The 27,148-nt window shown below is 46.5% G+C and overlaps 1 protein-coding gene across 1 annotated transcript; it reads right to left on the bottom strand.

Moving 5' to 3' along the window:
- Window positions 1–1,035: 1,035 nt before the first annotated feature.
- METRNL (meteorin like, glial cell differentiation regulator) lies at window positions 1,036–25,452 on the bottom strand. Its single transcript, XM_068654931.1, has 4 exons — window positions 25,169–25,452; window positions 18,925–19,313; window positions 2,714–2,773; window positions 1,036–1,989 (listed from the first exon to the last, which is right to left on the bottom strand). The coding sequence occupies exons 1-4, from the start codon at window positions 25,279–25,281 to the stop codon at window positions 1,673–1,675; spliced, it is 879 nt and encodes a 292-aa protein (XP_068511032.1). The 5' UTR covers window positions 25,282–25,452; the 3' UTR covers window positions 1,036–1,672.
- Window positions 25,453–27,148: the final 1,696 nt, after the last annotated feature.

The following is a 27,148-nucleotide window of genomic DNA, read 5'->3' as shown; positions in this document are numbered from 1 at the left end:
TGGAAGAACCTCGAGCCATACAGAGCTGGTACTGGTGTTTGCTGGCAGGGCAGCAGAGACGGGTGCTGAACAGCAGCAGCAGACTCCTGAAGTCTCCTAAGATCTTCTCAGCATGACCAAAAGAAACTCCCCTTCCTCTGTAAGCCCACAAAATAAGTCTGTCTGGGAGAAGTCCCTGGACATAGCTTCAGAGGGTTTTCTGTCCCACTTCAGGCAGGCAATAGTGTACCAATGTTTTGGTATAGCCTTTTATTTTGACCACTAATAAGTCTCATAGGACATCTCTGTCCCATCCATCTTAGAACTTCCTGCTTCCACTTGAGAAGACCAGCCTCCAGATCACTCCAGGCCTCCTCCCCGAGCCTCAAAAACAACAACCACACAGAGGAGATTTAGGAGATTTGATGGAGAAGGCTCAAGACTCACTAAGAGGAATTCTTCTACATAAAGTAGCTGATGGCCTAAAATAAAAGAGCAGTAGAAAGTGCTGAAGAAGTAGCACAGGCAAGAGGTTAAAAATCCTTGGGAAGGTACTATTAAAATGATATATTGCAGGTTACAGAGAATTATGGGACTGAACAGGGAGGAGAGAGCTCCTTGAGCTCCCATGGGGCTCTGCCTACACGAGTGACCCTGATGAGAGCACTCATTTTTACAAGGTGGCCTGGCCCTAGGACTCACAGGCAGGCACAGGCACCCACCCCACACCCAGCTACCAGCCAGGGTGATCAAAGGCTTCAAGCTAAACACGAAGGGGCAGCCTGTTTCTTGGAGCCATTCCCAAAATAACCCCATAGGCATCAGAGAGAAGAACACTTAGAGCCCTGCCTGGCCACGTGTTTAAAAATCTCCAAAAATAGCTCCCGCTTCCCCTTTGAAAAACTTTGTGGTTCCCAATGCCTCACAGGAACTCTGCTTCTGCTCAGAGAAGCCACAAAATAAGTGAGCAGCCCAGAAATTGATCCACGAGCACATCTGGTACAGCCGAGATCGGCCTTACGGAGAAGGAAAAAGACAGATTTTCAACAGCATGTGTCAAATCCAGGGACCTTTATTTCTCTGGAATGGAAAGAATTTGCCAGCCTGGACGAAAAATTGCAGGCGGCGATTGTACATTCTTTCAAATAAAAAAAGAACACACACACAAGAGTTTGGCTCCATAAATTTCTGTCGTAAGAAACAACTGTGAATTGTACACCAAGCTTTTTACAAAGCATCAATGTTAGGATGGTTTACCGTGCTCTATCACATTCTCGGCCATTTATACAGAATACGCCATACCAAATGCTACATCAGCTTAAGACATTTTTAAAAATTAGTATTAAAAAGATACAAAGGCATGTTGGCTTTCATTTGGGTTTTTTATTAAGACATGGGAGTTTTCTTGGTTTGTTTTCCTACGGAAGTCACTAAAAAAATATAATAACTTAATTCATAAGGACAAGATTGGTTAAAAATCCAGCCTTGCTTGCTTGGCAGCCTTCTGAGCTCGTACCTCTGTTGCTTCCATTAGTCTAACAGCACCGCAGGCTGCAGATGTGTCCTGCGGGGTCTCAGCCTGAATCCAGATCTGGCCATGCTCTCAGTTACCGTTTTTATTCAGAGTGTTCACCACGGCCAGGAAATATTCCCAGCCAGACGCTAAAAGCAGTCTTCAGCCAAACAGGGGATTTCAATCTGGGCCGATTTCACATGGATTTAGCCCTTTGTCTTTCGCCTCTTTGTACATCCTTTGGAAGTCTTTAAATCGAGGGGCACAGCCTAACCTGGCTTCCCCAAAGTGCATGCGTCCCGTGAAGAGGAAGTCTCCATCTCCTGGTCTCACCCCACATTCCAGCAGGGTCTTTATTTGTCCTCGCCAGTTCCCACTCTCCCCCGTGAGCTGAAAGACTTTGCTCTTCTGCCTGTACAGTTTGTTGACCCCGACATGAATTATTGATTCTTGCTCTTCTGCCTCGTTCGTTACATCTCGAATGGAGCCTCTGATCACTGGGAACAGAAAAAGGACATGAGGAAGGGTTTCCCAAAGCCCCCTCTGGAAGGACGGGGTCCAAACTCAGCCCCCTATAACTAGGCAGCTCAAGGGGAAGTGATTTCACTACAGCAGACCTGTTTTTGGTCCCTTGTTATTTTTAGAACTGAGTTTATAGTAGTAACCTCCAGCACATATTTGTGTTTGTTACAGTTTATATTCATAACCTGCCCAGAAAGGGCACCCACATATTAAATTTAAACACAAAAATAATTTCATTGGAAAAATAGCATCAAACCCAGCAAAGAGTCATAACAACAAGATAGATGCTTAGGGCTCTGTGACAATGTACTTTCTGTTCTGCAGCCATCACGGATACCAGCTAGTATTAATTTCCCCTTTTAAAAGGGAAGCACAGAAAATTATTGAAACTTTTGGTCTTTCGTCAGCAGCCCATTTTAGGGCAGCAAATAGATGCACCCAAGAAGTCTTTGAACTTCTACTTCCACCGTGGTTGCAGGGTCATTCTCTGTCCACCCCGGGGAAGTGCCAGATGAACTTTTTTAGGTTCTTCGCACCATGTCCTCCTCCCTCTCCCAGGCACACAGCCCCTTAGGACAGCATTTACTGCTGCTGGAAGCTGTCAGGCATGAGCAGGTTTCTGTTGCTGTTTGTGGAGGTTTGGCGACAGATACCACTATCAAGAAAGACAGCAAAGAGAGGGGGAAGGCAACAACTCACCAAAATCACTAGTGCAGACAGCCAAGAGGACCTCTGTGTCACTGCATGGTCGGCAGGGAGCTGGAGAGAAAGGGGCAGAGTTAGCACAGGATCAAAAGAAAGGCAACAAATAGCCAGTTTTAAACCAACCAGAATCTCATGGGGGGGAGCAAGTGGTCCAAAGACCTGACAGGCATCAATAATACTACAAGAAATGCTGGCTAACCCTAGCCCCATGAGATTTTTGTAATTAAGATGGAATATGGATCTCTTTAACGCTCCTGATGGGATATATTATCTAGCAAACACCCCACACGCTCACTGCTCGTATGCAAAATATGTTTTGATACTGGGTGCATTTGTAGAGTGATCTGCTGTAAATTCAAAGCTCTTGAAAATGCTTTGAAGATCATGTGCCTTTTACAGGCTGATGGCAAAGCTTCTTTTTTACAATTTCTATCAAGCGTAGTTGGGCTATTTCACAAGCCACTTACTCTATCACCACATCAAAGATCCAGGAGGTTACAGAAAGGGGGAGGCAAAGAGGGGAGAAAAAAAAAAACACGCATGTGTTGGAGGGCGTCAAGGCAAAGCGGAAACTCAAGCCTGTATCTGGTAGAGCTCAAGCAGTACAAAGACCATTTCCTGTACTGCTGGAAACATTTGGATATCTGCACTAATCTAATCAATGCAAGAATGTGGCTCCTCTTTGTACTCAGCCAGCTATTTCTGAGGAGAAGGTACTGTAGTTGCAGTACAGATGTTTCTATACTACCCCATTGAGTTCAGGAATTTGCTTACTATCAGGGTCTGCCCTGCCTAGGGATGCTAATTAAGTCTGTCCACTGGAGGCTCAGGGATCAGAGCCCACGTCTTTCACTTGATGTCATCTCGAAGCCTCGCTTGCACATCAGTCAGAAAAATGCAAACCCATCGAGCTGTTCTGCCTGGATTAACACAGCCAAAGGCGAAGCACTGGAGCTACAGCTCATGTCATCACACTGTCCGTGATCAAACCCGAAAAACCCGAAGCTGAAGTCACCCCACTCCCCCCCCCAACCACCCCCTACAAAAAAAAAAAAAAAAATGCAGATTTTGAACCTCAACATCTGAAAACACTTAGTTACCGGATTCCCAAATTGTCACACCCTTCCTCTCACCCCCGCCTGCTTTCTGGAGAAGTTTATCCATTGCAGTACGAAGTACTTTTAAGCTAGCCTAAACAATGCGGAGTCGGTGCCTCCAACGCTCAGCCATCAGCCCTCCTCTGTTAGTCAGCACAAGCCAGTCTTCAACGTAAGACAGGGCAAACCTCTTATTTTTTCCAAGGTCCCAGAAAGGCAGTGATCCAGAAAGAAGGATTATTGAACCAAATCCACCAGATTTGCTCCAGTCAGATGATTAATACACAGTGTAACACACTGTTTAATAGGATTAAAGAGGATGTAAAATGCACATTTCTGGGCAGAGATATTTGAAGGAATAATTCAAAAAGGTTAAAAAGCTCTAAGAGAAGAGAATAGGAATAGGCAAAATAGTTTTATTAAAGTATCTGGATCTTCCAGGCATTTCTATTTAGTCAAGTCTGAATGTCTTCAGGGCCTTTAGAAACAAGTCAGACTTTACTGTCCTTCTTTTCCCCCCCCACAGCCCTACATACAATTTCATCTCTTTCTTGGAAAAGTTTGGAAACTGTTTAATATCGTGAAAAAAGCAGAAGCAGCCAAAGCCTGGGCATAAGTGAGTACTACAATAAAGTCAGTTTAAAGGTATTTTAATTTTTAGACTCAAGAGATTTTGATTAGTGGCTAGACCAAACATCCAAGTTTCATCTGACAGAGAAACTTCTAACAGTCACACAACATCCTACCACAGAGTCATTTCACTCATGGCACCTACCGAACCCATCCAGGGCCAACTCCCCTCTTCCCCAGCCTCCCTCTGCCCAAACCTGGACCTCAGTCAGATCCCCCAAATGGAGGTGACCTGCAAACCTGTGGGAATCCCACAGCATTTTCACATGGAGAGAAGTTCTGAAACAAAGCACAACTGACGGACATCCACAAAATCCACAGTTGGATTTTTGACGCCAGATTTCAGATATTTTGCTCTGCAAAGATCTAATAATAAAAAGGCATCCCGGCTTTTTTAAGTCTGAGTGAAAACAGTCTTGGTTTAGACCAGACATCTCTGTAGTTCGTCCAACCCCATCCGAAAATTGAAAAAACAAAATGACTAAGCCATTTTTGTTCTCAGAAGGAGTGCAACACAAGCAACTGCATTAAAGATGAAAAAGAAAATACTTTAAGTGGTTCCTTCAATTTAAATAGACTGACACTGTAATACATCAAATGAACAAGCACACACATATACACGGAACCAAATCATTTTAATTGTGGACTCTAGGCAAAATCCTGCATCCTTTTTAAATGCAGGAGGAAATTAAAAGTGCTCAGTATTGCTCACACTAGATCATTACTTAAAACCTACTTCAGATCCATGCTGACTCACAGCAGTTTGGTGGCATGCAAGCTCATTTAACAACCATTTACCACCATCCATCGCTGCAATACCAGACATATGAAGAACAGAAATCCTCTTCTGTGGAACAGCTCCCACATCTGCATTCACAGAGTATCAAATACATCGTGCAAGTGGCAAAAACTAGGTATGCAAGCACAGATGGAAAGCGAGTTGTGAAGGATTACTGCCGAGGTAAATGGACCATTAAAAAGCAAATAACACTCACCCACTACAACCAAAGCTTCATTCCTATACAGTCTCACAAAAGAAACAAAGTCCTAAGAAGGAGGGAATGCCTGTGCTTTCTTTTGAATTACAGCCATAAAGGAATCTGTGTGTTTATGCCACAGTTTAGTTATTTGGGGTGCACTTCGGGACTAATTCACTCCAGATTGGGTGGCAGGTGTTTTTCTCCATCAGCAGATGAAAACGGCGTGCACACTTTCAAGCTAAAAGAGGAAGCATTCTTATTTATATGAAAACTAAAAATAAAATAAAAAATTACACATGCACAGCAGGCGTAGATGTTCATTTTCTGAGGAAACCAGCTCAGTTGCTAAACACGAGACAGTGTTTGCTGGATGACCAACTCCCTGGGGACGTCTCAAGGGCTGCCCAGGTTCTCGTGTCCAAAAGCAAGTCTCCGAACTTGCAGCAGCAACAACATCAACATCAGCTGCCCTAATTCCTTTAAACTCGATAAGCCAAAGAGTCTTAATTCATACAGCAGCAGGGGAAGGAGGAAAAAAAAAGGAGAGAAAAGCAACATTTTATTGAAGCCCTCTAAAGTCCAGATGCCTATAACTCAACCACACCGCTTGTGGCATAAAGCCTGCATTGTGCACATCGGCTGCTGACTCCCCTGGGAATGCCTTTGATGGATTTTGACAGTATCCTGACCTGAAGTAACCTGAGGCAGCCCTCTCCCTCCACCCCGCCGTCCAGCGCCTCCAAAGGCCTCTCTATTCACCTCCCCGCAGAGGGAGATGTAATTACATCATTCCTCACAAGCCAGCAGTCATGTCCCAGCTGCTTTGAGCGATTTGCCCTCTGAACCTGATGTTACCGAGGAGGACGTGGCGATGCTAACAATAGACTGCACTTGTTGGCCAACAGCTCTGTCGAACACGGTGCTGGTCCTCTCCGCAGGGAGGCAGAAATGCTCAGGAAGAGAGGGGGACGTGCCCTGAGGAGGTGCCCTGAGCTCCAGAAGGCCCCCAACCCAGTCAGTATCGAAGAATTGAGCTGTCTAGGGACAATCTCCTGCTGTGTTGGGGATGGATTTAAGGGTGCATTCAGTGCTGCAAGGTAGCACGAGTCTCCCCACCACCTCGTGAGCTGCGGGTAGGTGTTGGTGTCCTCTCAGGGCACACGCATGCATTTCCAGCCCTTCCTCCCTTGGTTTGGGGCACTTGTGCACAACCCCTCTATGCTGTGAAAGCAGTAGATGGGGTTATCTGAAGGGCCATCACCGTGGTGTAGGACAACAGCTCCCTGCAGAACTCATTCAAAGTGGTCTGTGTGGGCCCTGGCTGTAGATATCACAGAACCCACAAGAACAGGCCTGGTCTTCCTTTCAGCAAGTGTCATATCCTTTGTTTCAACAGCCCCCCAAGGCTCTGACCGACCTTACCTTACTCTGAAACCAGCTTCTAACCAACAAATAAACCCAGTCTGTCCCGCGTGTTCTCAGCATGCTCCCCAGCCCCACAGCTATCAAAAAGCCTGGAAGAACCGGGCTGCAGGCCCTCACACACCGTCCCAAAGCTCCATTTACCGAGCTCACACAGCCTTCCCCATCCGCACCATGGTTCTGGGTAGCTGAACAACATCATCGTCCTGACAGCATGCACAGGAAGAGAGGCGCCCTTTAAGCAGAAGTGAAATTGTTTAACACAAAGTAATTGCAGAAAACCGCTTTACCGAGGAATACCCTCTGGTTTTATTAAGCAGCCTGCACACGCGTGCGGTGTGGTAGAGGTGCAGATCATGGGGGAGGGAAGCACACCACTGGTTTCTCTGCACTCCCAGTTTCCTTGGCGTACGTCACCCACACATTCGTATTTCTGAATAACCCTTTGAAGAGCAATCAGACATTTTTAAGTACCTAAAGCTACAGGGGAGATACAAACAGGGTTGGAGCATTTTCTGTCAGCCCTAGGTGTGATTAAAACAGGCAGCTCTTCCTCTCGGTGCCAGGCTCAGCAGAAGACATTCAAATGGGCCTTGTCGCAGGCCAGGCTGATTTACCCCACACCAGCCGGTGCTGCAGGACCTCGAGCAGCCCGAGTGTGGGGCCACAGGAGACCTCGGTCTCCAGGATGAAAGCCCTCAGCCTGACATCAGCACCGGTTCGTATGGAACAAAAAAACACCCACCCACACCTTTTACATTCTTGCTGGCAGCTCTGTAATTACAACCATACTGGAAAAGGGCATCGTAGGATGAGTCTCCTTCCTGGAAAGACAGAGTGCAGGCTTCTGGGAGCACATTATAAAAATACAGATGCGGTTTCTCCAATGATGGTGCATTTCTCAGTCATTTTCTGAGTCCTTAGCAGAAATGACTATGGTGCAACTGATCACGGGCTCAGTGATTTAGCTTGGGCACAAGGATTTAAGGGCAAACATCATATGAGCACACAAAAAAAAATCTTCCCCCGATCCTGCTTTCACAAATTAATAAGCTGAATAAATCCTTCTAATTCTTATCTAGGCTTCCTTTTTGAAGGAGCATCACTTCTGCCATGAAATCAGCCTCTCACAGCTCATATCTGAAGCTAAAATACCTGCTACTTTGCAGCAGAGGTAGACAAGAATTTGACAACTCTCTGGTTTACCAGGTTCTGACTAATCACCTCCTTTCTAAATATACCTTCAACTTTCCTCACCCCCTCAGAAAGCTCTTCCTGAGTAAGCCAAAATAACACTGAGCCTCAAAGCACTCACTACCCCCATACTGAAACACCACCTTGAACTATATCAATACATCTGTAGCTCAATACATCTTACATTTAACATGAAGATATTAGCCAGGAGCTCAAGCCAACAGAGCACACCTGCTTTTAACAAAATACCTGCAGCCACACAGATGGGGAAAACGTGGCCGGACGACACAGAGCATCTCCCCAGCTGGGCTGGAAGTTACTGACACCCAGTCACAACACACAGAGGAGCTCTCTCATCACTCCTTTGTTTTACAGGGCTTTCCTGTCTTTGGACGGATAGGATTACATGGCTTTCTGCAAGCACTGCACTTTTCCTAGCGTGTCAGTAGGAAAACGCCAAGCCAGGGAGCAAATCCAACAGTGGGACCCACGCTGTTCCCAGATCCTTGGCTCGATGATACTTTGCACACAGGGTCCAGAGGAATTGTGCTTCTAAGACCAGTAGAAAGTCAGTGCTCTGGATCAGGTACTGAGGCAGCTTAGTGCTCCTCTGAAGGCAGGATTCATCCCTGCGTTTGCTGGGAAGTTAACCTGAGCCCCCGTGCTGAGCAGAAAAGGGAGCTCAGAACAACAGTCTGATAAAAAAAAAAACACAGCACAGATAAAAAAACTTGAGGTCTCCCTTCTTCTACAGCCACAACTCAGCCACTGCTTGGTACAGGACAAGACACTGATTTAACAGCTGACCAAAACAAGGATGCTGCTGCACTGCAGATTTTCTCCTGACTTCTGTACCTGAAGCAGGGCCATTGGTGATTTTACATTTTTGGAGAAGAAAGCACCTACTCTACTAGCTCCTTGTCCTAGCTCTTTTCTAACACTCAGTCCAACTTGCACGTATATACAAGTTTCCAGAAGTAACTTGTAAAATAGAGACCATGACTGAGTATTATTTAAACCTGCAAATAAGTTTAATGAAATGCAGACTTTCACATGCTGTGCCATGGATTGTGCCAAGAGAATCGAGTTAATACCACTTCCTTCCTGCATAGAAAGAATAAAAAAAGCATACTGTAAACCTCACCATTAGAGATGTGATGACCTTTGCATTCTGAGAAACGTTAAGACAAGAGGCCATAAACCAGAAATTTATCTTTTCACAGAAATGTCTTCCAAGAGGGTATTAAAATCCTAAGCACCAAAGAAGACTATTTATGTAAACAGTTTGACGAAGAGATTTGGTACTAGGCAAGCTCCATTTGCAACAGCTTTCAAAATGAAACTTGGCTCAGCAGCTACAGAGCACGTAAGGGTCCTCTGGGGCTGCAGAGTCAATGTCTTTCTGCTGTTCCAAGATGCAGCACCCATTCTAACAAATGAGCTGAAAGGTCAGCAAGAAACACAAACAGCCATTTGTTTGTTGTTGTTTAAAAAAAAAAAATAAAAATCACAGAGCAGTTTTTATTCAAGTATCATCAGATACCGTTAAGCTCGACCTCCAGGCACAAGTTGCATCAACCCAGGAGAAATTCTGCAAAGCATTATACCTTCGAGACACTTCCTGCTGTCCTACCTACTCTGGGCTGCTTATTGCATGTCCCAAACACCTTCTCCCAGCCCTGTCTCCTCTCCTGCCGTATGTGACCACTGCTCACCCTCCATTGCTGCCTCCCCTCTTATTCCCAGTGCAGTGCTGGGCTCCAGGCTGCTACAACAAACCTCGTGGCAGAGCCCCGCTGGGGCAGGCAGCGATGCCACAGTAGCAAGGCCAGTGCCAGGCTCCTGCATTTACCCCTTGCATCACCAGCCCTATAAAAACCCTCAGTTACAGTCAGGCCTGAAATGTATCCCATCCAAATAGCCCTACTGAGCAAACCAAATTTTCAGTTGAATTTCCACTGTTCAAAGTGCACCAGAGAGGAGAGCCCAGCAAACAAGAAGCTTCTCTGCAATTATGCTTGCACATGTTCCTGGACAAGCAGTATTTGCAATCATCTGCCATTTCTTTGCTTTCTCTCTCTTCCTGCAATTTAAGAGAAAAACAGACAGCAAGTAACTGCTAGGAATTTCTACTGGTGTTTGTGCACAAGATACCAATATAAAACCAATATTAAAAAAAAAATGGTCTGTTTATCCCAGAGAAGACGCCTCTCTCCCTCCTCGAACCTAGTGCTGCTGCCCCAGCAGGGACAGGGGACTGGAGGCACTGGGTAGGTGGGGACAGTCAGGGCACGAGGAGCCAGCAGTGCCTCTGGGTGCTCGAGGGAAGTCTCTGGAAGGGCTGGGCAGGACCTGGCTCCCCACCAGCACACACAGCTGCAGCATTGCACCTCTGCGCTGCCCCTCCACTGCTCAGCAAATATTTCTCCTGACTCAAACCCAGCAAAGATTCATGGCTTGACTCATCCACCACTGAAATTCCCTCTGAAAATATGTTTTTCTTCTAAAGAAAATGTCATTCCGTGGCCTTGTAAAAGCACACCCTAATGAGAACTAGGAAAACATAAAGCTATGAAGAAAGTTTTGATGTCTTGTTTGGTTTTGTCTCTGACAGACAGCTAGTAAAACACTCAGCAGAGATGGCATGAGGTGCTTGCAGGGCAGAAATTAGAAAAGTAATGTGGTTTTCACTCCTGTGTCCCAGGGAAGCTGTGTGGCCAGGCACATGGCTCAGGTGCCAGAGCCCATGCCCAGGAGAGGCTGGAACAGCACCTACAGCCTGGCAGGAGCTGAGCCAGAAGCCTCCCCTCCTCTTCGGGCCATTAATGCCTCCCATGGAGCAGGGGAATAGAATTAAGTAACAAGTGCCTGGTTAAACTTAAACCCTGAGAGCAGAGTAATGACAGATCAAAGATGAAGTGACTCTTAAAAAAAAAAAAAAAAAAAAAAGCACTTTTGCAAAGCACTTTTGCACTCACATCCACGCAGGCCCTTCTTCCTGTTTCTAGAAATCAAATTCTTTTTGGTATGTGGGAGAGCTCTGAAGGAACAAGGCCAGTTTTCATTTTAAAACGACATTTATTTGATCAGCCTGTTCTTGAAGAGGACTGTGCACAGGCTAAGTCTCATGCAGGCAACATCACTGTTCAGTTAACCCTAGAAAAGTTACTTCAGGTTTGTCATTGGTAACAGGAAAAGCTTTAAGACAGATACGCTTTTTTTTTTTTTTTTTTTAACCTTAACAGCATACATTTCTACATCATCTTAAGATCATTGACCTGTCCTACAGAAGCTAGGACTTTTTCCTTTCCTTTTTCTGCCTTACATTTCTCAGTTCCACTTAGACCTAGACTATGGTGGTGTAAAGCTACCAACTGCTCTGCTGGGGCAGAGCCCATTCCTGCACGAACAAACGATCCTGGGGATGGGTTAAGGCACTGGGAAGCCAGGGCAGGCTCTGTGTGCACATCCCAGCACTAAACTTCACTGCCAGACTACCAGCAGCACAGTATTGATGCAGAAAGCACACAGGCAACAACTGCTGTCTGCCCAGGTAGCACAAGCCCACTGCAGAGCCCATGCTTACTGCAGGAGTCAGTGCCCAGACCCCATATAGGAGTTGGGGTGGTGTAGGATACCTGAGAGGGCAGAAAGCCCACAGAACCACATACACAAAAAATAATATTCTTTTATCATATTTGAATCAGCAGCAGAAATTAATGCCAGATCAGAGCTGTGTGTCATATGGCTGCGGCTTTTTTGACCTAATATTAAGCCTCCCAAGGTGAGATTTAGAAATTGACAGCTTTAGGTCCAGGGTAGCTGCCAAGTATCCATGCAATATTACTGTGTATATTTTCTGACTTCTGCAACAGATTAGAGCTAAAAAGATTTTCTGCCCTGAAAATCAAGCCCCTAACATAGGCATATTTTGACCTAAGTTCCTTATTCCTCTTGGAAGGGGGGAGATGGTGGGTGAGGAATGCAGCCCCCCCATCTCTATAACTACAGCCTCAGGAATTAGCAAACTACACACTTTTGCCGAGCAAGCACAGAGCATTATTAAAGACTGCCAAGCAACTCCGCTGGATTGCAAATCTGTTTGTGGGGACTATCTCCTGCAGTACATAAAGGTCAGAGCAAAGCAGAGCCCCAGCTGCCCGGACAATACACCTGACTGCTTATTGGTTTTGACTGCCCACTGAGTTGGGAAATAAGCTAACGGCATTCGTGGCCAGTCTAGCAAAAATAAGCTATTTTCTTACATGCTCTCCCCTGCAGCTGTGTATTTATCATTGCAGCTCCATTGTCACCTCGTCTGCCCACTGCAGAACGAGCTACTGTCCTGGCAACATCAAAGGACACGCGGGGCAACAGGAGACTGCTGTCAAACCCATTTGACTGGGGAAAGGAGAGACTAAACTAGGGCACTCCTCCATTTTATTTATTTTTTATTTTTTTTTCTGTTGAAGACTTCCCACTTCAATATTTTTGATCTTATTGAGGCTCAGATGCCCAAAATTGTCTCCCTTGCTCAATTTAAGACAGTGTAAGTAGGGCATTTCTGCTACCCATGCATCAGAAATGCACTTTGAAATCGTTTTGCACAGGAAGAAGCCCCCATAGCCTCTGCTCTTTAACTCTTCTTGCAGTCACTCACTGCAAATCTAGCCCCTTTAGGCACATGAATAATTAGAGCAGGTTTCTAGCTCCTCAAATTTAATCCCATTCCAGACGTAGTTACACAACAGCCACAGCGTGATCTATTCAGATGTGGACCCATGACACTCTGTTAAGCAATATCCCCTTGAAAACTAGTTTATTTAAAAATGCTTTTTCAGAAATCCGTTTTTCTCTTCCATTAGGAGTTACTTTGTTTCTAGGTGCTATCATCTCTTAGCATGGGAAAAGACATGAAAGTTGCTAAAGAAAACCTTCCTGCAAAGAGGATAAGCACACAAAGAAGTATTCAGAAAATAACATATCTTAAAGTGGGAGTGTCAAAAGGGTCCCTTGCAAGCCAACAAATGAAGCTGGTGTATTCGGGGAAATGGCATTATAGGCTGCTTCCTGGTGAGTTGCTGCTGATCTCTTAGGGAAAATAAATAAAAAAAAAAATAAAAAAGCATAGAAGACAGCAGCAAACTCTCAGCTGTACCAGAAAGCATCCCATGTGTGCATGCCACCCAACACTAGCTCAGCATTAAAGAGCAGATCCCCCCCACACTGCTTTGCTGCTCGTTATGCATTTCACAAGCGAATCCTGGTGGGAGGAGTGCTGTTTAAATTCTGTTAAGTGCAACTCAAACCACACCGTGCTCAGATTTTATTTTTTTTTCCATAACACAACTTATCCCCAATAGGTGTGAGTTTTATGCAGTGCAGAAAACTGGGGGGGGTGAGGGGGGGTGAAAAAAAGAGGTCAAGAAAACAAATTTTCAGAAGTCATGGGGACTACTGGAATGCTTTTGCCCCATGCACACCACGGTGCTCCCAGCCCTGCCACGTAACTCTGTGCCAGCACCTCAGATGGTCACAGTGACTCAAGAGTACCTGTGCATAAAGGTCACGGGGACTTTCAGTTTAAGTGTTCCAAGTGCCTTTTTCCATCACCTCTGCTGCTAGTGCCAGTGATGAGCACACCAGGGGCTGAACCGCGATTTCCACGCTGCACGCACCTTGGCAGAGAGCAGGCATGCCAGCCACAGCTTCCTGTTAATTGGCCTCTCGTATGAAAAGCAAAACTGCTTTGACTTTAGCAAGAAGTGAAAAACACAGCAGTGCATCTGCTGCTTCAGCTTACAAAGCTTAGCAGCGCATTCAGCCTGCAAGAAGTAAAAGGAATTGGACATTTGGGAGCAACCAGAGGAAAGGGTGAGATTAGGGGCCTCCGAGCTGCGATGGCAACAGCTCTGGGAGAACACACCGAGATAAGGCAATTGGTGCCCCACCTCTGCCAAGCCCAAACTGTAGGAAAGGAAGGATCAGAAGTTAAGGGTGCTTCAGAAAGCTATCTGTTAGGAGAAACACTGCCATAGCCCAAATATTTATGAGCTTTCTTAATTTCCAATCTGTTTTCTCAGGCTAGTGAATTAACAGCATACAGGAAATAGCTGAATACTGTTCTTAATTACTTAACTGGATTTATCCAGTTTTGTGGTGTTTTTCAGATACCCACTAGAGCACCGTGCCTTCTATCTATTACTGTTCTCAGCCAGGTGCCCAGCATTAATAAAGAAAATGTACAAAACAGTTACCTGAACCTGCACTAAGTGAGTAGATGCCACCAAGATAAAGGGACGTTTTTTGTTAAAGTTTGACTTCTTTACTACACAAAAGTGGGTGGGTAACGAAATTGCTTTCCATTTACCTCCTGAGCTCCAACAATCAAATTATAGACATCCCTGGGAGCGTACAATGGGAAAAGCAAACTGTGCTTGCACAAAGCTGCATCCAGAGCTTGAACGCAGACTTCAGGTAACAAAATAAAGGTCTTTGAGTCCTCCACAATGCTTGGTCAAACCTGTAGATCCTCATTTCAGATTATTTGAGCAGAAGCTGAAGAACTGAAAAAGCAAATGACTCCCAAGGGACCTTCATACTTTTCACAGGAATTTAACCCAAGCAGCCCCGGTGCAAGGCAGACCCAGACCGAGCACACATGTGCTCCACCACAGCTGAGTTCTGGTGGGTCATGGCCCTCAGAAAACTGCTAGGAACTACAGGGATTAAGACATCTTTTGGCAAGACCTACATCTTCTTGCCAGTATAAGAGAGACCCGGGGTATTTTATTCCAGCCCAAGCAGCACAGATTAGAATCAACAACCTAAACAAGTTCTGCAGCTTCTCGGATGGCCTCAGGCCAAAATGTCACCCTGCCTCAGTTCTTCACTTGGGCAAACACGAGGCTCCAGAGCCTACTGAAAGCATAAACTGGAGTTAATGGACCATCAGCATGCATGGGAATTATACAGGGGTCCAATCCAAAACCTAATCTGAAATCAGAAGCATTTTCAGTCACCTATCTCTGGGTATCAAGGTGAGAACATGCCCACCAAGGCACCTGACTTGTCAAGGTGACCCTCCTGTGGGAGCACTCGGTTACAGAAAACCAGCTCTGTAGCATCCTTGCCTTTGCTGCTGTTCCCAGGACAAGAAACTGCAAACTCCCAGCACCGTGAAATGCATTATTTCACTGGCTACTACCATACTAAAAACTATCCTGTGCCAAACTTCAGCAATCTAGATTAAAACATACTGGTACACAGCAAGTATTTCCTACGGCTAGGGAAACCTTAAGAGAATGTGGCTAGGCAAAGTCAGAACCAGCAAAAGGGGTAAATCCCCCCCCAGATTTGGAAAATTGTAAGGGTGTGCTGTGTCATTCAACCTTCCCGAAAAAAGGGAAAGGCCTATTCACAACCTATGTGTGTTTTCTACTAAATTATTTGCTAGGCTCTGATTAAGTGGGAAAGAATGACTGTAAACTAATAAAACTTGAGGTTTTCTAATTAAACCACAGGCACCCTGCCAAGCTTTGCTGATTTGTTGATGCACCCTGCAATGTCAGGGCTCTGAGGACACAACAGGTCATTAAAGTATTAAACAGATGACTTACACTCTTTAATCAGAGCTGGGGATGCCAGGTTAGGAAGAGAGAGTAAACTCAGGGGCAGAGTACAATAATTATCACCAGGAAACAAACACACCATTTGAGGAAAGTTGAGAGAAATCGTTGGTGATTGCTGGAGCAGTTATTGCTCAAGGAAAAGGGCTGGAGCACCCCACACCTGGGGCTTTTACAGCAGAGCCCAGACGACAACGTGCCCTTCATGCCCTCAGCTCTTCGCTAACTGAGGGCAGGAAGCAGGCGAGCTTCCTCTGCCCCGCTCTGCGGCAGCATCCACACACCTACCTCCCGCGCCACCAAGCTATCACAGATGGGTGGTCAGGTTCAATCCGCCACCAAAGTGCCCCAAGCCGCTTGTGTGACTGAGTATGAAGTATTCTTGGATGGAAACACAGAGCCTCAAATCCAGTTTTCAGCTCCTTTAAGGTCAGCACTTGCTCCTGGCTCGAGCCTCCCCTCTGACAAAGAGGCCACCGGTGATTTCAGTCAGTCACTTGTAAACTTCCTCCCCAAACAAACGGCTCGGCAAAGGGCATTTATTTGGAGGTTTCACAGAAAAACTAGAAGCAGCTACAGAAGAAAGGAGGTCCACAAATTGCATAGAGTCCCAAATATATTGCTCCATAGAAGCCTCACAAGGCAGCTATTTGGCAGTTTCCCCAGACATATAGATATTTATAGGAGAATGAAAGTGCTCATCTGACTGAGTAGTGGAAAGAGTCATGTATGGCATTTTCATCGTGTTTTCACCCCCCACCGCCCCTCCCCAGAGTCTAGGGATCCAAAAAAAGGGAAGAGAAATAATTTAAAATACAATAGAGATCCCTTGTTTGCCCTGAAGGCTCTGCTGATGAACTATTAAAAAGCTTCTTCTGTCCAAACAAGACACTTGGAGCGTGAAGCAGATAGCCTACCACGTTGTTTTATAAGACAGCACTGAAATTCAATCAGTGTCTGTTACAGCTGAAAATACAGCAGTCATAGAAAAAGTGATTTAATATGCCTATCAAAGAGGAAGGCTGTAATTGGATTCAGTCCTCACTTTGACTTCTGAAAGTCTCTGAAGAAAGCTCCCATCAACTTCAGAAATCTCCAAGATTTTATGTGGAATGAGGAGCACTAAGTTCTTAAAACACTGCAGTTTGTGCCGAGTGGGGATAGCGAGCATGCCAGCAGCGAGTCCACTTGATTTTAGCAAAGCTCAAGAGAAACCGTATCTATGTGCAAATTAAAAACAGCAGTAATGAGCATTACTTCTCGCATATTTTTACCTATATGCAAAAGCAATTTCAACTTTTCTTTGAAAAAAAGTGTCTATGACTTTCCTTGGTAAGTTTAAGTGACTTGCTTATGGCTAGCCCGCCTGTGTCTCCATCCTCACAGCCAAAGAAAGAAGCACTGAATCTGGGAACATTCTCCAAATAACTGATTAAACAATGTATTTAATGTCTTCTGCAATGGAATTTTACTACATAGCTAGCATTCTGCACAGTATATTCATCTTTGCAGAAATGATCTTGCTGGGAAAACAGCTCTGCAGTTTTGCGGTTGCAGACACCCAACCTCTTTTGCAGCACTCGTGCAACATAGAAGCAGGGAAGTCTGCTTTAAATGCACAACCCTCAATGCTGCATTACAAGTTGCACACAGGGCAGGAGCAAAGAGGGCAACTTAAATATTTGAATATTTGTGTTTATAGTTTTTTGGTTTTAATGGCAAACACGCCATCTATCAGTTACTGCGGTTACTGCATTAGCCCTCAGCCAACTACCGTCTTGCTAAGTTAGGAACCGTCTATCAGGGTCAAACTAAGATCTGTGTAAAACAAAGCCACATCTGAACCAGCGTGCCAACATCCAAATGCTAGCAGGGAGGCAAGTATGCACAAATATACAGCCATATAAATGCAGGGTCCTGTTGTGGAAGGGAGCAAGGGGAGGAGGGAGAATGGGACTCAAGCTCTGCAATCATTTATCCCAAAAAAGGATGAGAGATGCGCTGCCTAGAAATACAGCTGCAGTCTAATTAGCCACACCACTGTGTATCAAGTAGCTTCTCAGCCAAAGCACGGGGCATCCATGCCACCGAAACTCGGCAGCCTACATACTGCTTTTGGGGCTGATTATTAGCTGGGTTTTACCCTGGGCCAAGACATTGCAAGTGTGCATTGCTGTGGGGCTGCCTTCACCCCACACCACTACAAAAAGAGAAACCTGGCTGCCACCACAGCTCCCCACAGAGGACACCCAAACCTTGATGCCTTCCTAGTCCTTTGGGACAAACTGTCCTCAGCCTGCTGGTTCTCTAGCTGTACTGGAAATCTCCCCTCCTAGGTTTCAGGGTAAAAGTTAGGGGCAATTCTGCACAGAGGAGAAGCAGGGATCAGATAGTGCCTATCTGAAAAGAATTTCCCATTCCCCTTGCCATCCTCCACAAATGCTAGTTAGTATTTTTTTTCCAAACTGCCTAATTGATTAGCATAATTAGGTTAAACCTAGAGCTTTTGTTCTCAAATAATATTTAGCATCAGAATTTTCAGGCTTGTAAACTCTTTCAATTAGTCCATACCCCCTTCCTGCAAACTTTCCTGGTGTAACACTGCAGAACTTGCTCTACAGAATGGGTGAGAGAAGACACCGTGTTAAAGCATCACACAGTAATGCTCCAGAGAGTATACCAGCCAGAGTTGAGGAAGGAACACACCGCTTTCCTTGTTTAAAAAAAAAAAAAAAAAAAAAAAAGCAATAATTAGGTCAGCAAGCAGCAGTAGTTGCAGAAGAAAAAAAAAATCACGGAAAAGGAGTTCCTCCTTGTTTAAATGTTCGTTATTCAAAACATGCAGTGGGGTCTTAAAAACTGAGTAAAATAGTGGTTAGAAAACTGTTACAGCAAGGCTCGGAAGCCCAGTTCACACTGGAGTTCACTGCAGGGTAAAGCCAGTTCCTGTGATTCACCCCATGCCTGTAAGGGGAGAACTGTTCACAATGTAGCCCTTAACAAATCATTTGGAATTCAGCCTATGCTACCAGCTTCCAAAAAACAACAACAAGGCAAAAAAAAAAAAAAAGAGAAAAAAAAGAAAAAAAAAGAAAAAAAAAAGAAAATCAATTCTTCCGCAATAGCCTGTTTATAAAACATGTCCTTAAAAGCACATGAAATTCAGACCCAACCACTTTCCCACTCACTCACTCCACCATCTGTTATGCATTCAATACAGTACGTGAAAATATGACCATTATCCCAGAACTCACCAGAAACTGTGTGCAAATCAGATGCAATCCCCTTGTTCATCAATTCGTACTGGAAGCCTGTAATCTTCCTGCTAATGTCCTGCTGAGGAGTGGCCTCAACAAACAGGCCCCCCTGATCATAGCCAAAGCAGTACACTTTACTGGGGCTGCGTTCTCCATCTCGGACCAAGAGTTTCAGTTCTCCAGTTTTTTCCAAATAAATATTTGCTCCTGCAGAGTCCTTGAAGGGCTTTATGCAAACAGTCAAATGTTTGTACGAGGCAGGTGAAGTATTGGGTCGCAGATTGACTATGAGTGCTCCCGTGGGATACATCCACTCTATCGACCCTTCAGAACAGCGGAGGTAGACCTGTTCAACATCCTTCTTGTGAGACTCGTGAGTTAAGCCACTGAGGGAAGAAAGAAAGAGAAAGTTAGGCAAATGACAGAGCCAATAAAGTGATTGTCATAACCTCAAACCTTCAAAGAGCCACATCAACAAACCCAGGAAATCTGCAGCAGGGTTGAGTATTAGCCCAGCCAGCAGCCGTCAGAAGCGTTCATCTCTTGCAAGGCTGCAAGCTTAATGTTATGGGACAATTTAAAATCATCTCCCAAAAGAAAAAGTCAAACCACTAGTAATTGACTCCAAAATTAAATAGGATATAAGCACATGATCAAACGCAATTAAATTACTAGAGCCTCAGTTACTGCCCATCAGCTGAGCTGTGGCAAATGACTTGGCGCATGCTAACTTAAACACGTACGCTTCAGCTCCCTTCCTGGTGGCTTAAACCAGCACGGACTCAGCTTCACAGATCAGACTCCACCTTTCTCCAAGTACTTTGTTCCCCTTCCAAGTCTATATTCCCAATGGATCTGAAACTGGGAGGGATGCCAAGCTCACCCTGTGAACTGGAGCAAAGGGATGCTCTGGGTGCTACTGGTACACCCCCCAGCTGGGCAGCCCCAGTCTCCAAACTGGGAGGCTGGGAGAGAAGACACTGACTTATGCTCCTTTTTTCTTTCTGTACGTGTGCCATGCTCTTCCACTTCTCCCCAGTATGAAGTTTAAACTTAGCCCACCACGTAGCTCTGCCAGGCTATGAGCAGACACACAGCTCTGAGTGCTCAGCAGAGAAAGCGAGCATGTGGCCAGTTACCAGTGCTAGGACACCAGGCTACTGCTGCTCCTGGATCCTTACCCAGCACCAGAGCAAAAAAATAACACCCCAGCAGCCATTTTGAGTGCCAATGATCACAGAGATGGGACAGAAGAGCAACACAGGGATTCCAGGCCAGCTGCCAGAAAGAAGGGCAGCCCACCAGGGCAAGATGATGGAAAATTCGCCATTGCCTAAACTGAGAACAGCTCTGAACAACTCCTGCTGCATGTCACTGCTGCTGGGCCAACCCCACAAATCTTTACCCAGTGATTTAAAGCACTAATATTCAGTACTTAAAGGGAGGCTCCATTACTTGGGGGCCTACAAGAAAGTTTCAGAGGGACTTTTTGTCACAGCGTGGCAATAGGACAAGGGGCAATGGTTTTAAACTGAAAAAGGGTAGATTTAGGTTAGACATCAGGAAGAATTTTGTTGCTACGAGAGTGATGAAGTCCCAGGTTGCCCAGAGAAGCTGTGGTTGCTCCATCCCTGGCAATGCCCAAGGTCAGGCTGGATGGGCCTTGAGCAGCCTGGGCTGCTGGGAGGTGTCCCTGCCCATGGCAGGGGCTTGGAATTAGCTGGACTTTAAGGTCCCTTCCAACCCAATCTACTCTATGATGCCACATGCTGTAGACACTTAAGTTAAAAGAGAAAGTTGTGGGAAGCCTGGTTTATTGGTGACGGTTTTGGGGCCCTTACTGAAAAATCAGGGCCGTCAGTTCCAGTCCCTGAGCTGTCACAAACCTAGAATGTGAGCATAAGCAAATCATTTCACCACTAAGCCTCTTTCTCCTCCTACACTTTGCATACCCAGTTTCCAAATATAAACACCTATTCTGTGCCCATAGAGCACCACCCAACATGAGACCCTTCAACGCAGTTCCCTGGCCTGCTTTGCAGTACTCTGGAGAAGCTTCACAACGCTCCCATTTACAGGCAGATGAAACAAGACAGGAGAAAAACGTAAAAAGGATTAAGTGACTTGTCTAAGGGTACACAGGAAATCCGTGGCAAAGACAGAATGTATTTTAGTATAGCTCAAGCAATGACATCAAGCTCTGGTTTCTCAACAGAAACCTCCAACTACATAGCTCCCCACCCCAAAGAGATATTCAGGTGCTGAACGGGGTTTAAATTCAAGTCAGCATTTAGAAAGTAACAAGAAGCCATGTGTAAAATAAGGGGGGAAAAAACCACACACACAAGCCAACATATGGTTTGCATTTACTGTTGATGTGACTCATTATTGTGAGTGTCAGTGTGACCCACTTGGTAGAGGTTACATGAGGAAGCTCAGGAAAAAAAGTCATATTTAATAATAATAGTGCCTGCAAACATGTGCTTTTGAATAATCTTGAAAGCCACATCAAGCACACAGATGAGGAGAAATGAGGGACGAGTTTTTGACCTCTAGTCTCTTGCCCTCAAATTCAGTAGTACTTGACATGTTCAGGAAACTTAACTTTCAATGGGATATTTCAAGTTGACTGTAAATCCACATCTGGTCCACAAAGTCAGTTTTCACTGCAGCATGAGCACGATGCCACTCAACAGAAAACACAGAAGTCTGTTCACTCACAAGCAGCAAATAAGTAAAACGAAATAGTGTAAAGCTTATCCTGCAGCAAAGGGGCAAAAAAACAACCCTCACGCATCACTTGTTCCTACTCCAGACATCAAAACAAGCTGCATAGGTTTTGCAGGCCTTCTACTGGGAACTTCCACTCTGAAGCCTTAGTGCTTAAACAGAAGGAAGATACCAGGGGCAAAACTCTGAACTAATGTAGTGAAACTGCTGTAGCAAGTGATCCTACCAAGAATGAGGCAGTGCATTTCTGCCAGAGAAAAAAGCCTCAACATTAATTTTGTTCAAACATTCATGCTGTTCAAACAGCAACAAAAAAACAGGGTGGACTCTGAAATTATCTTCTGAAAGCCAATTATATCCCACAGGCAAGAGTGATGCCATTAGACAGATGCATCAAGCACAAGTACCTGTACGCATTAAGCCTTATAATAAAGGATGACTCAAAAGTTAAGCAGATTTCAAAATACATGCTGGCATTACTTAATAGCAACCACCATCATCCAGTAAAACCTGTCACTTTGCTTTCTGTCAAAATGACTTGTCACCACGCCGAGTTGTTTAATGTCATATTTAGCTCTCAGTAGCCAGCCATATGACACAGCACATCCACATAATAATGGAGGTCCAGGAGCCTTTTTTTTCCCCCCAAGTTTGTTTGAGGTTTGTTTTTGTTTTCACTTACATAGCAAAGAGATAGGGCAGCATGGTTACAGTGATGGATGAGCCATCCACCACCTCCTTCAGACCTGTGCAGTTTATTGGGACTTAAATCTACAAGTACTACTTCCTCATACTGATCCATGAGAACATCCTGAATCACTGCGTTTGTCTCTTCGCTCTTTTCTCTTTCTGGTTTCAGCCCTGTCCCTGTGTCTGCCTTGGAAGATCTATTGGTGTATCAGTGCAGTAAGCTGCGACACTGTAACTTGCAACGGGCGTCATTCAGAGGAAAAAAAAATGATGGCACAGGGAGGGAATGCTCACACTATCTACTCTAGCCATTTATTTATTCTATTTTAGATGTTCTGAAGAGTCCTCAGAGTACCCATGTCCTCCCAGCACCCCTCAGCAAACACAAGGAAGGAACTTTAGATTCTAATTTGGGGGATCTAATTGAGGATGACAATCTAGACGACCTTCAAGACTTCCCCAGAGTGTCCTCTGGTGCAGAGGGCAATACCAACAGATTCAGCCACATCAGAGCTGAATTCTTGCTCTTCCAGACTATATCAAAAAGGCCAGACTAGCATATTCCCATGTCATCAGGGCAGTTTTGCCCACAGCATGGTGAAGTCACTGCAACATGAAAACCTGAACTTGCAGTGAGAGTAATAACCAGATGCACACCACAGTGAAATTTCTGCTTGCTTTTGGACAACGCTCTCCTGCAAGTTCTCTACCAAACTATTTATTAAGATGCTGCTATGGCCTACTGAGTGTACTTAAATTGCAGGTGTCGCTTTGCGCATTGCATCAGACTCCCCTGGAAGCATGAGGGATATGGATAGGAATCCTAGCAACGCTCTTCATAGTACTCAGGGATATTAGCTGGTCACTTCTCCAAAAGCTAATGTGGAAAAAAAAAATTCACATCCAATATATTCTACTTCTAAGGGCATTGCTTTTAATATAGAAGTATATAAAGGTGAGAATACACTTTCAGGTTTGCTGTAGAAGATGACTAGACTCTCAATTCTGCCTGTACAAGACAACCTAGAACTTTTCTGTGGGAAGAAAGGTTTGATTCTGGCATTCATTTGATTCTGGCTCGCTTTTTTTTTTTTTTTTCAAACAGTTAAGGTAAAAAATATCACATGACTTCAGAACATTATATTCCACATAATAAAAATCCTTTCTGACCCAAGTAGCTATTAGTATCCACACTGAAATACTTAATTAGACAGTATTTATTGGTACATCAAAGTACCTTTCTTTCCTTTTTAACTGCTAGTCCTGCAGGACAAAGCAGATGCTGTTTAACACCCGTAGGACTGCCAGCACTTCTGAAGACACCTGTTTGCTACCAGCAAGGCCAGAGCCAGCCTGGTTTACACCTCCCAAGACCCCTGTCCACCCGGGCATCAGGACTGTTGCCCACCAGTGGAAGCACCCAGCTGAACAGCGCGTGCAGGGAGGCAGCTCTTCCTCCTCCGTGCATCAGTGTGGAGCTGTCATCGTCGGTCCTGCTTGGCTCACCAGAGCAACAACAGGCAAGTGAGTCCAAGCTTGCATCACACATTTGCCCCGAACTCAGTAACAGGAAATGATATTTCACTTTTTTTTTTTTTTTCAAGCATCACCCCCTTAGCTGACACACAAGGCATTACTTATTCAAGCCCTGCTCAGGTGACACGGATGGTCACTGCTTGCTCTGCAAAAACAGAACAAAAATGAGAAGCTGCCAGGACAGGAACAGAGGGTTTTGTCACTTTTTTTTTTTTTTTTTAAATGGTGCAGTAACCATGTGGTAAGGTCCAGGTACCTACATACAGCTAGAGGGCTTCGGGATGAAAGGAGGAACAGCTTTTGGGTGGGTGGGGAGGTAGAAGGGGGATTGGAAAAGTGAAATAATACAATTAGGGGGTTGCCAGAGAACTAATAGGTTTGGTCCATATCAAATGGACTCACCTTCAAGTGGATTCACTGAGATTAACTACACTTCAATGGTCAAGAGACAAAAAAAAAAAAAGTTCAGAAAAAGTAAATAGCAGGCATCAGCGCGTTTCAGAGTAACAGCTAGGAAACCGTTCCGCTGCGAGTCAGTCCAGCTGCTTCCCCACTCCGCACTCTCCCTGCTCCAACCTACCTTACCGACACAAGCTGGCTAAGCCTTTATTTTAAGGAAACTGAGGTTTAAGCAGAACATCGGAGTCAACATTTTGGACTCCCCGAGTACTCATCTCCGAGCCGACGGAACGCCTGATCCCCAACACCCGCTGAAAACTCCCAACAGCCCAGGAGGTCCCAGACCCAACCACAGACGCTAAACTTATTACGAGCAATTAAAGGCGAGATAATTCGCCAGATAAACACTTGAGGAGCGGAGAGGTTTCACCAAGCACCGCCAGCAGCCGGTAGGACGCACCGGGAGCATCGGGGGGACCCGGGGAGCATCGGGGGACAGCGGGGGGCAGCCGGGGGGATCCGGGGATTGCCCCGCAGGTGCACCGGGTCCCGGGAGGAGCCGCACCGGGGCTGCCCCTTTCTCCCGGGGCTGCTCCGAAGTGAAGCCGCTGCAGAAAGCGGAGCGGCCGGATCCTGCCCGTGGAAGATGAGCGCGGGGAGAAACTTCTCCTCGGCGGGCACGGCACCGCCCTCCTCCTCCTCCTTCTCCTCTTCCTCCTCCTCTTCCTCGCCGCTGGGCAGAGGGGGTCCAGCCCCCTCCGGCCCGCAGCCCCCGCTGGCCGCCCGCCCCCCCCGAGCCCCCTTTTGTTTTCGGCTTCCCTCCCGGGTGTAGAAGGGGAGGAACGCGCTTTTCTCCCCCCAGAGCCCGGCGGGGGTCTCTCCTCACCTCCCCTTCCAGTTGCACAGGTCGCTGGAGTACTGCGCCTCGGCTCCGCCGCCCAGCAGCAGCCGCAGCCCCAGGAGCAGCGGCAGGAGCCCGGCGGCCGGGGCGCCCCGCATGGTGCCCCCCGGCCCGCTGCGATCGCGGAGCTTCGGGCGCAGCCCCCGGAGGCTCTGCCTACATGGCGGGGCGAGAACGCAGCAGGGCGCAGCGGCTACCCCATGCCCGGCTCCGCGCCGCTCCGCTCCGCCTCGGCTCTGAAGTTTGCCCCGGCTCGCTGCGGGCTCCCAGCTGAGGGGCGGGAGAGGTCCGGCCTCCCCGAGCCGGCTCCTCCTCCTCCTCCTCCTCCTCCTCCTCCTCCTCCTCCCCCTCCCTCCCTCCTTCCCCCGGCACTTGCTGCTCGAGCAAAACGCGGCGCCGGATCGGGAGCCGCATCTGCCCCGTGGGCACGGTTCGGCTCGGCTCAGTCCCGAGTGTGCTGCCCGGCAGAGGGAGGCCGCTGCCTCTCCGGGTCTCCCCGAGCCTCGCCGGGCCGTGCCGTGCCAGGTCCCCCACGGCAGGTGCCGGGCCCTCCTCCCGCCCTGCCCCTGCCCCGGCTGGGGCTGTGGGGCAAGGCGATGCCCGTAGAGCCCGGTGGCTCCGAGGCCCCCCCTTGGACCTGCACAGCCCCCGGGGTGCCCCTCACCCGTGGGTGCCAGCAGGGACACGCAGAGGGGGGACACAGCGCTGGGACAGGTTGTCCAGAGGGGTTGTGGAGTCTCCTTCTCTGGAGTGTGTCCACAGAGGTTGTGGAGTCTCCTTCCTTGGAGATACTCAAAAGCCACCAGGTTGCCATCTTGCACAACGTCCTCAGGGTGATCCTGCTCGGCAGGGTGGTTGGACTGGGTGATCTTCAAGGCCCCTTCCAACCTGGCCTGTTCTGGGACTGATGCAGCACCGTGCTGCTGCAGGGGGCTCGGCCTGTAGCGGGATCCCCACTGGGCCACGTTCCCTCAGAGGGTGCTGGCTGATAACTTTGCTGGAAGCTTCTTGGGTCACCATTCAACAGGAAGCACTCAGGGCTCAATCATATGTGTAAAGTCTCCAATGCTGAATGAGCACTCTGCTTACTCCCTTGCCTGGTTTAATATCCCTGTTTTATCCATAGTTGACTTTGGATACTTAAACTTCGTGGCAGAGGCCCTTCTGCAAGAAACCAGAAGTAAAGATGTGTGAGGTCTGCAGGGGGTGAATCGGCCCCAAAACCAATCACCCCAGGCCAAGATAAACAGGAAAAAAAAAATAGATGTGGGGATGGGGGGAAGATCCCAGTGCTCACAGACAGCGCTCTGGTGTGCCAGGCCCCACACATTCCTTTCGGAGCAGCAAGAAGGGGATCGAGATTGACATCATACATCCACAGATAGGAGAGGGGTTAAAATATTTCCAGATCACTGAGTTTCTTAGTCTCCCGTTGTTCTTTCAAGTGTCTGTCATGCAGCTTTGTTAAGGGCACTGCACAGCTTTTTCTAGGTGAGAGTTCATGGATGAGTATTAAACATTTACGCCTTGTTCACAGTTTGGTGTTACCCTCGTTAATACCTTTTAAAACACCTTGCGAAGTGTCTCGGGCGGCTAAACCAGGATATTCCAGTTTGGAGTGCTTCCTGCCTGCTTCTGCACCGAGGATTAAATCCTCAGCAGCGTATCCCCTTCCATTTGTGGGTTTAGCTTTTCATGTCGTTTTTGTTTTGTAAATTACAGGTACTGTTCTGTTGATTATGAAGTATTAACATAATTACAGTAATTATGTCAAATGATGCAATGCATGTAAACATGTAATTAGCATGCAGGGACAACACTGAGCAAAGCGATGACAACATGCAATAATGCAAAACGCCTTATTCTCCTGGTCATGTGCAGCGACACAGGCTTTAGAGCTCAGTGCCTTGATTATTTCTTTAGAAGGAGGTTTTGTTAGAATGTTTTGCTTCCTGCCCTAGCTTT

This window comes from Anas acuta, chromosome 18 (assembly GCF_963932015.1).
Source record: "Anas acuta chromosome 18, bAnaAcu1.1, whole genome shotgun sequence".
NCBI lineage: Eukaryota > Metazoa > Chordata > Aves > Anseriformes > Anatidae > Anas > Anas acuta.
Note: the sequence above shows the minus strand (reverse complement) of the source record. Positions and strands in the feature narration are given on the sequence as shown.

What these genes read in the sequence shown, in the direction of transcription:
- METRNL (XM_068654931.1), bottom strand. Translation starts at nt 25,281, where the DNA reads ATGCGGGGCGCCCCGGCCGCCGGGCTCCTGCCGCTGCTCCTGGGGCTG. An exon ending in TGATTTGCACACAGTTTCTG is followed by an intron (nt 2,774 to 18,924) that starts GTGAGTTCTGGG and finishes CTTTCTCTCCAG; the next exon opens with CTCCCTGCCGACCATGCAGT. An exon ending in TGTCTGCACTAGTGATTTTG is followed by an intron (nt 1,990 to 2,713) that starts GTGAGTTGTTGC and finishes TTCTGTTCCCAG; the next exon opens with TGATCAGAGGCTCCATTCGA.